The sequence below is a fragment of the Melospiza georgiana genome, chromosome 6, assembly GCF_028018845.1.
Source record: "Melospiza georgiana isolate bMelGeo1 chromosome 6, bMelGeo1.pri, whole genome shotgun sequence".
NCBI lineage: Eukaryota > Metazoa > Chordata > Aves > Passeriformes > Passerellidae > Melospiza > Melospiza georgiana.
In genome coordinates, this window is record NC_080435.1 from 30,578,710 (window position 1) to 30,592,175 (window position 13,466).

A 13,466-nucleotide genomic window follows, 5' to 3' on the forward strand; every position below is an offset into this window, starting at 1 on the left:
GGCAGGCTGTGCCCCTGGAGCCTGTAGAGGTCCATGGTGGAGCAGGGACCAGCAGCTTTCAGCCTCAAGGGGCTTGTTCAGAGCTAAATAATATTCCCCTTTTTACTGTATTCATAGCATTACATTGTGGGAGAGTACTTTTATGTATAAAATAAGTCATCAACTGCTGAAAGATAGAATAGGAAGTATCTTTGAATTTTAGAAAACATTTCTTTATAAATTCACTTAATTTTAAAGGCTGTTTGGGGTTTTTGTTTTGCTAAAACAAATTTTGACTACATTTCAGGCAAAATAGCAGACGTCTCTAGGTGAAAGATTTTTTTTATAGAAGGGAGATGCTGCAATTTGAAATAGGTGTCCTTGAAAGCATAAAAATGTTTAGCAGGTGAAGTGCATTGAGCACAGAGGGAGAACTTATTCATAACTTCAAATTACTTAAATTTAAAAAGTTGCAAAAGTTTTGCAAATGTTTTTTGTTTTTTAGTACTAGGTGTACTCATAATGTCTAATCCTCTAAAACTTCCCTCATTGAAATAGACTTTTTAATATAAGTATAGTCTTTCTTTCAGCTTAAATGACCTAGTTTAGGTTTCATAGGCCTGCCTCTTCATTTTACTGGCTCCTAAAACTAAGAGCTCAAACCTAGGCATAAGTCAAATATGCAGAGTTGCTAAGTACTGTTTCCTACCTGAAGCCTTCTTTTAACTACATTCATTTTTGCTGAGCAGAGAGTAAGTAGTATATATAAACAATATAATATATATATATAATAATATATAATATAAACATAAATTATATGTTTATAATTACATCATTGTTTAAAATAAACAAAACTCCTGAATGAGGCACATTGACAATAAAAATGAGCTGGTTTGTACATTAAAAAATCCCATCACAGATTTACCATGGTTAATATCAGTGTTAGAAATTATCAAGGGTACATTTTGTATAATCATTATGTAGTAACTAAATTGAGGAAAAAATAGCGCTCAGTAAATGTTCTGGTTTTAAATATTTTAATGTGTGAAATGTTTAGGGTGCGTGAGATAATTGTGGTTGTTTTTCTTAATTTCTATAGTACTTAGTGTAGAGAATTTAACTGAACAACTTAATGAAAAATACTTAAATGTTTCAGATGAACATTTATGAATTTAAAATCCATGAAATTCAAGATCGTGGTTCCCACAGCAACCATGACTTTTTTCTTGGCTTCTATTTAGGGTTTCAAAATACTGAGCTAAATGCTGTTCCTAGTCCACCTGACTTTTCCCATGTTGATGTGAAAGCTGAGATGGCAACTTAGGATTTGTGGGTAAATTTTTTGTCTGAATATGTTTCTTTTTCCGATTTGGCCAAGATAAATTTGTGTGGCAATTATTATTCCGTCTTTTTAATCTTTAATATATTTTTTCAAATCTAGCCATTTCCTAACATGGATTAAAACTTTACAGTCCAGCACTGCACAGGCATTGACCTTCATTTTACTTCTTCTGGGTGTGTAGGGCAAGAATTGTCATGATTTTTGATGAACAATATGGGTGATCTCTGAGGGAGGTACTCAGTTTCCTGCAGCTCTGTTATGGTACTCAGCTAAGTTTTCGTAAAATCTTCAGCTGAGCAATTAAAACCAAATCCAGTGAGAAAGCGAACGTTTTCTCCATGAAGATCTCCTACCTCCTATCACCATCCTTGAACAAGGTACACCTATTAAAATGTGTTCTGAGGCACTTACTGCAATATCTGACTGCAAATTTTCAAATGGAATATCTGCATGTGTGTAGGGAACTGGCATTTCAGTTGTTTGTTTAGATTTAAAACATGAGATGTTCCTCTGGTCTGCAGGCTGTGCTGCCTGTTTGGTGAAACATCCTGAGCCTCAACAACTGTGACTCAAGCAGTTGAATATTCATATTACTTTGTTTTTTAGAACTACTGTAAAGGACATTATGGACTTTTTTATTTGAAGGCTAATAAAAAAAACATTTCTCTTGGCCTTCTACTAAAAATAGCAGTTACATCCAATTTAAGATGAACATTGTAACATTTCACGTATAAAGCTTTAACAGGAAAATAAGTGCATTGTTAAAATGTGTACACATAAAATGAATATTCAACTGTGGCTGTAATAATGCTGTTTGTTTCTATCCATTATAATCTAAAATGAGCCCATTGTTTTCTTCTGATTTTCCTTCAGATGTAGGCAAGGAAAAAGATACATACACAGATGATTCAGAACATGGGAATTATGATGCTCGTACAGATCAGTCATTGCTTATTCAAAATAAGCTCACCAGGCAGAAAACAGAACCTCGAACTAAATCTTCTTTAAAGGTAATGGACACAAAATTCTATTAAATCGTATCAGCTGTCAGAATGTGCTTAAATATTTTTAAAATGCGATTTCTAAAGCAACATATGTTGCAGCCTAAGTAAATAGGGGTCTCATGGTAAGAAATTTAGGTGGCTCCCAAATTGTTGAAAATGATGAAACTTGTAAAATAATTTTAGGTAATGGTTTTAAATAACTTTTAATTATTTTTTAAATTAATCATAAGCAGTGTGTTAAGTCTTAAATCACTTTTAGTTAGCATTTAGCAAAATTGTCATGAGCTGCTATTATGGGAACACAACTGCATAAAATTACTGAAATTAGTTTTGTTAAACTGAAATTATTTTTGTTAAACTGAACTTGATATGCTTCAATGAAGAAAGGCTGGGAGAAGGAAGATGTATTGTTGAAATTGGATACAAGGAGTGCAGAATTTTTGGATCACAAGGTCATTTTGCAGAAACCAGAACATAAAGAAGAGACTAAGTAGGTGAGCTGGAGGAAAGAGATATTAAAAATATGGGCTAATTAGGATGTTCCAAGAGAACTAAATAAGCAATTGACGATAGAATATTAATGAAAAAGAATGATGCAATTTAGAACTAATGAACACAAATTTCTTTGTTTGCTAAAAATGTATAAACAGGTTAAAAAAGTTTTCTACAAATTTTTATTTGGAGGCTGGAATTTTGCCTTGCTTGCTAACATTAAGAAGACAGTGTTAGAGTATTTTATTCATCCTGATGATTTTGGAAGGTGTTAGTAACAATATTATAGTTTGAGTGACAGAATCAGTGAATGGAATTCTCTGTACTAAAATCAAGCAAAATTACATAAAATCAAAGATTCTTATGTGTTTTATTGACTCATCTAAGAGGTAGTAGCCTTCTTTCAATAAATTTATATTGCACAGAATTTAGGATATAGGATTCTGAACATGGAGTGGAATTCATGTTGTCTGGAAGGTCTCAGAAATTCTGAGAGTGTAGAAAAAGTATGGTCAGTCAAGTGTGATCTAGACAGAGTATAAGATCCTTCTTCTAAGCAGCATCAAAATGATATCTAGACCCATTAAAAGAGAGATAAAACTCACTTATGTGTAGGTGAGTGTAGGAGTGTTGTCAGAAACCTCAACTGGAAGGCAGTTGAGTTTTCAAGCACTGGAAAAGCCATCTCATCAGATAAATCTGGCATGCTATCTTGCTTAGTAATTGCATAATTATACTATTCATCACAATGCATTTTCTCCAGCACTTAATCCACTATAATGTCAAAGAATTATGATGGATTTTCTGTTCACAAAATGTATATTTTTTTAGTCATACTTTCAAGTAGGAGACCCTTAATTCTCCTTTCCATTAAGCCTAACTGCTTGCATATATATGACAAATGACTTAACCTCAAGAAGTTCTGAATAATTTCTTCATCACACTGTGGAAATAGTGAATTCTGCAGCACAGGGTTTTTTTTACTGTAACATCAGTAATCCTGTATTACAAATCTCTAGTAATGCTTGAATTACTGTAAGCTTCTCTGCTGTATTCACAGCACATGTGCTGTTCTCTTCAGGAGACCATTCCAGAGTTGTTTCATGGATGGTACCTATGGCACTTTGTGGTTTTGGCATTGAATTCATTTTTTTCAAGTCCTACAACAGCTCTAATGCTTGTAACACTCATCATCATTACTGCAGTATTCTGGAACACAGGTAGATGTGTCCTCTGAGGCTTCATTTCATAGCATGCTTTTAGAAAGATCTTCTATAATAGTAGCTATGTAATAAGTTTTAAATAGGCTTACAGGAAATTGTATTTACAGACTGGGAATCTGTGACATGAAAATGAAACTTCAGAGATTATATATTAAATCCATATGTCATATATGTAACCTTTTCTGGTTACATTTTAATCTAAACTGTTGCAATGAGAACTTCTTGTATCCAAAGATTTTCTTTGTCTGTTTCTGCAAAAGTGGCTGAACAAAGACAAATAATAATAGATGTTCTTGTTTGATTTTGTTGATTAAACAGACAAAGCCTTTTATGTCAATTGTGGCTGAAAAGGCAGAAAAGCAATGTGGAGTCTGTAGAATTTAGATCCTGTTACTGAGCATTAAATAGTTTTAATAATAGGTAAGGCTGCTGCCAAAACAATCTAGTAACAGATGCTGTACTGTCTGTCTAGTAACAGCGATTTCACTGCACTAAAGCAAAATACTTTTTTTTCTATTTCCATGTGAAATAGAAAATAATTACTAGTTGCATTTTTTCCAAGCCCTGCATTCAGGATGGTTATGAAGTTCATAATCAGCCAGTAAGCTAACTTTCTTTCAAAGTTTAAAGAGGAGCTTTATATTTGTATTAAGTTTAAACAAAAATACACTTTTTATATTACAGTCTTTGTATGTACCAAACTACTGAGCAAACTAGTTCAGAGTTCAAAAACAGTCTTCTCACAGTGCCTCTGGCTTTTAACTTTGACAATTTCTTTTATCACAACAACCACTCTGGAAACTTCCTTCTTCATTTAGAAGGACTGTTTCTGCAAATGAGGTGGTTTGGTTTAACCCTAGCTGGGTTAAATGCAAAATTTAAAACACAGCCCTGTACCAGTTACTGTGAAGTAAATGAACTCTATCCCAGCAAAACGCCACACCTAAAGCAACCAGGATTCTCCTTCCCTTCATCTTTGCCTGCTTCCACAGGAAAAAGGCAAGGGGAATTTAGATTAGTCTTAGAAAGGAATTTAGTCTTAGAAAAAAGTTTTGCCTTTGGATTATTATAGGAGTCTTTGTGGCAATTAGTTTAAAAAGCCTTAGGGAAATTTCTTCCCCAAATTGATATAAAACTAGCAAAAGAAGGCTTCTAATTCTTTCTGAGACTGCTGAAAACATAGAATACTGCAGTACAGCTTTACAGCTGGTAAGTACTCTCACATATTTGAAGTGTAAACTGATCTGCCACAATAAAAAGGTCTCCTCAGTCTGACCAGATAATGAGAATGTGAAACACTGCATTGACCAGGAGTACAAGGATAAAAACATATTCTTCTTCTCTACTTCTAAATGTTTCTAAAATTTTTGCTTGTTTTAGAAGAGTTGTTGTATTCTTGAGAGATTATGGGGAAAATTGCAAAAAAATTTGTCTGCAATTACTACTTGGTGCCATTATCTTTCTCAGCAATAACTTGGCTGGATACTTCAGCAGTAGTGAATGTGTCTTGCTGACATGATGAAACCCAATACACTTTTTTTTTTTTTTCAGGAATTGTTTAGTTTTCAGCTTACATGCGTCATACCTCCATAAATCTGATTCTTGTTATTACATTTTAAAGCTTTGAAAAATCAGAGAATTTTCTTAGAGCAACCAGATGCCAGTGTATTCATCTACTGTTCTTGTTTGCATGATTATGATTTATAACTGATAGTTTCCTATAGTGTGGGTTGGTGTATTTCAGAATCCACAGATTTCATACTGAAAAATTGTGAGTCGCTCAGACCCATGAAAAAGCTGTCATCATTATCCATCTCTGCCAGCTTCTCATCACCAGCTGCTCTTGAAATTGCACAGAAAGTACCACTTTATGTATGTGGTTCTGCCAAGGGGTCTCACAAGGAAAAATGAGGCCAACAAGTGTCTATTGAGCAAAAACGAGTAGTATCTGCTTTGCAAGGGAAATGTAGAAAATGAGAAGGTCCCTGGGTGAAAGGCTGATACTTGAAATGCTCTAGTTTCCTTAGGAAAGGGAAGCAGGCTAAAACAGACTTTATCTTGAGTGGAAGGCAATGTTTTCCTAGAGAAGTGGCAAAATCAGTAGCAGCTAATTCTTTACCTATTGCTATTGCATGTATAGTAGCAAGATAGGAATATTTGAGAAATTGCTCTTCCATTTCCTTTCATTCACTAGATCACTGTTACTCTCTTTGATCCTGTAAATATTTTATCTAGGTAATGCATTTTGCTGTCTGGGAAGGTAAAGAAATAATTTTTGGAACAAGGTTTGCATTATTATCTCTTGGATTCAGGAACTATGAAGAAATGCTACCTATACAATGGCCCAATTTACTGCCTTTTTTTGGTAGTCTAAAAGTGCAGTCTAATAACACGGAAGTGAGTAAAGCCTAAAAGCAATGATAACAGATAAAATCCTTATCCCACAATGGAAGGATGTGGTAAAGTGCAACAAAAGTTGACTTCATGCTTGTGCTTTTAGTGCTTGGCTCTCATTTCCTGTGAGGTTTTATTAAAGAAAAAAAGCCAAAAAAGCTCAGAAAATATTTCAGGAAATTAGGGGTAAGTGGCAAGTCATTTCAACTTATAGACAAAAATGTTTGAAAAGAAATATGTAAAGAAGAATTTTCAGTGGTTATGTTAGTATGCTTCTTAAGACATCCCTATTAGACCTCAAGAGCAAATTAGAAGAGGTTTAATATAAAAAAGCCTCCTCCTGTCTCCAAACATCCTCCATTGCTGCTCCCTCATATGGTAATATTTAAAAGACTTCCTTTAAAAATTTTGCATATCACCTAACCCACTCCTTTCCTGAAGTCAGATATGTTTTTCATAATATATACAAATGCATTTTTCATGCTTACTCTACAAGTCTGAGTAGACTATAAATGGAAAAAAAAATCGTCTGTGAGGAAGCTGAAGTAATTGCTAAATTAGTAAATCCTAAAAAGTTAAAATGCAGTTTAATTAGGAAGGTCAGATATTTCTGGAAGTCTTTGTCTCCACAGAAAAAAGCTTTGTTCGGCCCAGCAGTGTAATCTCACAGAAATGCAATAGTGTGGGTAATTATGGAAGCCTGTCATGTTGTCTTTGATGCCCAAGGTAGTTTGGATGTCTTTGCATATGCAAATATGTCCCCTATTTTCTTTCCTAGGTTATTTGCACAAGAAGAACGCTAAAACAATATACATTTGAAATCATCAATCTGTTTTTGAAACTAAGTAATTGAAAGGATGATTCTAGTAAATCTGTTTATGGTTTATCCATTCCTACAAACACAAAATGATGAAGTCTAATTTAGATGTGTGCTTTGAAAATTTCACATAAAGCATGCCTTAGATTATTCTTAATCAGAGTATGTTTTTAGAATGTAAAAAATGAGTCTTGTACTATTTAAAAACACTTCACAGCTAATTCCAAGTAACTTAAGAAGTCTAAAACTTATTGAAGTCCCAGCTTTGATTTTTAAACATCCTGAAATAAAGCAAGCATTATTTAGGTATCCTACTTTTGTTCATGGGAATATCCACTGTAGTTAGAATCACAGATGTGTTTATTTCCAGAAAATACTTAAGGTGTAATATGAACCATAAGCTGTGGATGTGGACACTCACCACTTAAATGGTGGCATCCTTTGGTGTGAGTATTACTGAAGATGTTAATGCCAAGATCATGGTAACAGAGTTTGGGAGAATTAGTAACCTAAACAAATGGGATGTTTTTCATTAATCTTCCATTAATCTTCCAACATATTAGCATCATATGAAGATCAAGATCATCAATATATTATATTGGAAGAAAGTTTTCTTTTATTACAGAGAACCATTCTTCTCAGAGATAGAACAGAAAAACTGTTCATGTAGATGTTTCAGTTTCAGGTAGTTGCCATGCTGAAGAAGTTAACAGATCAGACTTGACCTCTGTCAGAATTCCAGCCCTAGTTCTTCAAATTGTTTCCATGGCTGCTTTTTCTTACTTCATTATATTAAAACCCTGAATTAATCCATTGTTATCTCTGAAAGTTTTCTTAAAAGCATCAAGAAGTACAGAAAACTGCTTTTCCTTGACATCCCTCTAGAAACCAGTGTGGTTTTGCATTTTAAGTGTCTTTCTGCTCTTCTTACTGTGTTCCTAGCTGATTTTCCTTACAAGTGTAGACAGCAATAGTGAATATGCATGTATACATATCTGTGTGTTTGAGAGTGTATGTATATACATATATACACACTAATACACATAAATATATGTACATATATGATAATCCATACTCGCCTTTTTGGGCTCTAAGATACCATATGAATGTATAACACATCTTTTTTTTTGTGCTTTTTGCAAAAAAACAAATTTGTCCTGAATTCAGAACAAGGAATAGCAAGCAGTTCTCCCAGAAATGAGCTGTGGACATCCTTATGAGAGATCTTGTGGGTTTTAAAGATTATATGGGTTTGAGGGCTGCTGGATTATGTTGTAGAAAGTTACTGAATACATAGAAATCAGAGCTGACACTGGCTGAACTCTGAGCAGGTGGTAGAGGGAAGTAATTAATTACATTTCTTAGTTACATGCTCTATCCTAGTACCTTTAATGTATAAACAAATTAGAGCCTTTCATAGTGGTTTGAATGTACTTGTATTTTGCTGTTGCACAGTTCAAGCTGCAAATGCTTGAACAAGTGAATGGGAATTTTCTTAAAATCCATTAAAATGTAAACACCTATTTTGTCAGACCTTAAGCCTTGCTGTTATGTTATTTTTGGGGAGAGTTGTCAGTGGTGGACTGAACGTGAAACAAATGGCTACAACATGTATGTTGTACCTATGTGTGGTTCTCATTAACATCTGAGTTCACCTAAGTAGAGTATATTATTCACTATCTTAAACTTTTTACCTGTATAAGGTGGAAAACAAAGAAAATATACCACTAAATTAGGATACAGTGACTGTATGAATCTAAAATTTGCTCCTGTTTTGAGAATGGTTTCAACTCCCTCTTTAGAAATATTTATTTCTGTGTTTGGGGTGAAAAAATGATAAAAGTTTAATTTACAGATCAGAGCAGCAGTGAGACAAATGAAGTTGAAATAGTTACAATTACTGTGAAATGTGCTACTTAAATTAACTGGGGAGAGAAAGATCCAGTAAAGCAGATGTTCCCACTTTGTAAAAAGGGCATTTCTAATTAATTAGAATCTGAAAAATAGTTTATTGAGAAATCCCTCCATGTTGGAGGGATGTCCCTCCAAGGAAGTTCTTTTTATACATTTGAATGAAAATACAAACTTTTTATTTTATAGCTTTGCTAAATATTTGCATTGTGCTTCCACCTTTTTTTTCTTTTTGATTGAGCCAAAACTCCTTTTTCTAGGCTAAATTGATTGATGTGTTTTGCCTTGTGTAAACTTCAGTTGAATGATAGTGGCAGTATTTTGAATTTTACACTTTCAGACTTCAAAGCAGCTTGTCATGTGATTTGTTATACTAACCACAAACTATGAAGCAATCAAAAATCTTGATACATAATAAAACCAAGAAACTGCAGCATCTATGGTATCAAAGCCTCTGATGCAAGCCAGTGTATTATGATTCTGCATAATGGACAAGCTTGAGTCAAGTGGTGCCTCACAGCCTCACAGTTGAAGTTCTTCTATTTAAAGACTTTGAAAGAACAAGGGTAGGTTAAATTGTTGAGTTTACTATCTGAACTATATTGCAATACTCTAAAAGGAGTTTTTCCAAACAAATGAGTTTTCATATGTGTGTAAATGTAAGAAAGCTTAACAGATGGATACTGTTTCAGAAAATCTGGAGGAGTAAGGTGATGGAGAGGATGAAGGAATTTTGATTAGTCCTTTTATACTCATTTTTCAGGTGAAACAGGAAATCTTAGAGAGTAAGGTCTTTGCACAAAATATTTCTTCTGATGCTTTTCTCCTTTTCTGATCTTTTTCTCTCTTTAAAAAGGTGAAAGAATGAATTAATGTATTGGTCTAAACCAGCAGATAAATAATAAATGATCTGTGCTTGAATGCCCACTGCACTAACAGCTGATTCCTTCTGCTAGGTATAGATAATATACTCTGACTTAGATGTTTAATTGAAATTACTGCTGCCTGTTGCCCTTTTGTGTTATGGAACTCCTTCAGATCAACTGAAAAGACCCAACTAAATCATCCATACAAATCAAGCATATAAATTCTTTTACTAGTACTTAATTACTTCATTTTTATATTTTTAGCAGTATTTTTAAAAATTACTTAATTTTTATATTAGCAGTAATTTTTATATTACTGCTAATATAGGTGGTCAACATTGGTTTTTTTTGAATAGGACAAAAGTGAAACTAATGGTGCCAGTAGCATTAAAGTGAATCAGTCATGAAATCAGTGTTATGTAGGCCAGGTTCACTGCATGAATGTGGCAAGTGGCTTCACTATTGCACTTCTAAACCCCCTGTGGGGGTGTTCTCTGAAAGTGGTCTGGTTTAAACTGGGATAGAAGATTTCTTTCTACTGTCTTCACTGCTCATTATGTCTTTAACATTGACCCCAAATAATTCTATTTGATGTTAATGAATACGAGGTCATATTTGAATACTGTCATTAATCTGAGAAACAAAGCATGTTTTTCTAAGACTGAAGAAAATCAGATGTTTTGGAAATGAGGAAAGAAAGACTAGAAATAATAACCTAAAGAAAGGCAGTAGAAATGTATTACAAAAGGTGGGTGTAATTTGCAGCATGTCTGTACGGAAATTGCATGAGCAGAAAGTGTTTTGGAGAAGTTCCAGATGTCCCCTTTGGGGGAGTTTTGGCCAGGTTTTTTGTATCTTATTGTGCCTGCTTCATGAACTGTAAAAGCAGTCCTGGTCTGGTTTTGTAAAATACTTATGCAGGAATCCTTCAGTGTTCAAGAGGAGAGTCATTGTTCATGTCTTGAACCTGAAAAAGTTTGTGTTTTAAAAACTTGCATATTCAAACTTGCACTTTTGAACCTTCAGTCTACTACCTCACCCTCAAACCTCTGGGTCTTATGGATTTAGATCATTAAATCTATAACATTATAAAAAATAATGGTTTTACTACCATTCCCATTCAGAATTCTTAGAAGGGGTGGCAGACCCTATATTCTCTAACACTAACAGTCTTGGTTGACACTCTTTGCAACCTTAATTTGGACTTCAGATATTATTTATCTAAATATGAAGAAAGATATTGAGGTGTTGGAGTGTGTTCCAAGAGGGATCCAGGGTGCTAGTCTTACATGGAGTGGTTGAGGCAGCTGGAAGTATTAGTCTGGAGAAAAGGAAGCTCATGCTGGGTGTTACTGCTCTCTAGAAGTACCTGAAAGGAGGTTTAGCCATGTGGGACTCAGTCTCTTTCAATAACAAGTGACAGGACAAGATAAAACATCCTCAAGTTAAATCAGGATGTGTTTAGATCTGCTGTTAGGGCAAATTTCTTCATTGGAAGGGTGGTCAAGCATTGGAACAAGGTTGCACAGGGAAGTGGAATCACCATCCCTGGAGGTACTTAAAAGGTGTGTGATGTGACCCTTGGGGACATGGTGTAGTGTTGGGTTAATGGTTGGACTCAATGATCTTAGAGCTTAAATTGAAGCTTAATGTACTTAAATAATGTTCTCTGGTGCACTCCTTTGTAACGGTAGATTGTCTGAGACAGACTGTTGTTGTTTTTTATTTTGGGAGTTAAAAAAGCAAAGACAGAGAAAGAATCTTGTTAGAATGCTTTAGGTTTTGCAGACTGAGGAGTTCTCAGAAGCACTAAATGTGTAGAAAGCTGGCAGTGAGAGATGTGGGCATAAGAAAAACATTTCACATAGAAACAAGTGAGCTGGTATCCAATATATATAATGCTGATATCATGCACTGATACATGGTTCTAGTTTTGAATAGAGAATGTCCCTGTGGGGTATAACTGACTATTGTAAATTTCATATCCAAATAATCCAAATACGATTAATTCCTAGGACCAGCATCATCCCATTGTTCAGAAGATGCAGCATTCATAAACATTTGGACCCATTTATGATGGGTGTAATGCATACTTCTTGAAACCAACATTCTTCTGGATGGTTCATGTCTAAATAAGTGCTGCATTCTCCAGAGGATGATGATAGTTTCTCAGTTTTCCTTTTCAGATTTTAAAGTTTTCAGGACCTGGGGGTGCTGCTCAGCAGCTGACTGAATATGTGTGCCCAGTTGGCCAAGAAGGCCAATGGCACCTGGCCTGTATCAGAAATAGAGCAGGGCTGTAGTTGTCCCTCTGCTCTCTGCATGGGTGAGGGCACACATTGAGTATTGCATCCAGTTCTGGGCCCCTCATTGCAAGAGAGACATTGAGGTGCTGGAGTTAATTAATTAATTAATTCCACTGTCCAGAGATAGGCAGTGGAGCTGGTGAGGGTCCAGAGAGACTAAGGCTTACGAGGCACTCCTTGTAAGAGGAGTGGCATGCCTCATAAGGTGGGGATACAGGAGTTGTTCAGTCACAAGAGAAGCTTCGGAGGAGTCATCCTCTCTAAAGCTACCTGAAATGAGATTGTAGCAAGATGGAGATCAACCTCTTCTACCAGTCAACAGGACAAGAGGAAATGGCCTTAAATTGTACAAGGAGACACTCAGATGGGACATCAAGAGCAATTTTTTCACTGCACGGATGGTTAAGCATTGGAAGAGGCTGCCCTGGGAGGTGGCAGGGTAACCATCTGTGGAGGTGTTCAAGACATGACTGGATGAGGCACCTTGTTCTGTGATTTAGTCGTCACAAGGTGGTGTTTGGTTTGACTCAATGATTTTGGAGGTCCATCCTAACCTAATAATTCTATCATTCTGTAGTCTGTCACCAGTTGGTTTGGTCTCTGTTCTGAAGCATGCAAATCACAGAATGCAAAAATAGCTCCGCAGCAGCATGTAAAGCAGGGTTTTCCATATCAAGGTCAGGTAATTCCTGACCTTGATATGTTTGCAAGCATGGTGGGAAGGAACTAGTCAAGATTGAAACATGGCTAACATGGCATTGAAAAAGCACTTCAACTAGACTGTCCGTGCAAACATTCCGATCAATAGCATTCTTTTTAAATTTTTTAGCTTTATTTCTGCCTTGGAGAAAATATAGGTATGTTTGTTTTATAAAATTTGCACAGGTATAAAGCTGAGAAAATTGCTTTAATTGACTTCTTCATTTTTTCTTTTTAATTTCCAATTGAAAGTAGGGATAAACAAAAGTTCATATCAATACGCACCACTCAAGAATTTTAAGGTTTTTGCTCAACTGAAATAACTGGAATATGGGCTCTGCAAAGCTATTTTATTTTGTTTTGTTGTAATTAATTTGAAATCCTGAGGAACTGATGCATATCACTTTTTTGTTCTTCTGAACTTCTTGCATAT

At 35.0% G+C, this 13,466-nt stretch overlaps 1 protein-coding gene across 2 annotated transcripts in view; it reads left to right on the forward strand.

Annotated features, from left to right (window-relative positions):
- The window catches only part of ANO3 (anoctamin 3), an 86,719-nt gene that overhangs the window by 24,642 nt on the left and 48,611 nt on the right, over positions 1-13,466 (forward strand). For both annotated transcript variants that reach the window (XM_058025538.1, XM_058025537.1), the window contains exon 4: positions 2,195-2,331. In XM_058025538.1, coding sequence (XP_057881521.1) covers positions 2,195-2,331 — 137 coding nt within the window. The remainder of the gene's footprint in view (positions 1-2,194; positions 2,332-13,466) is intronic.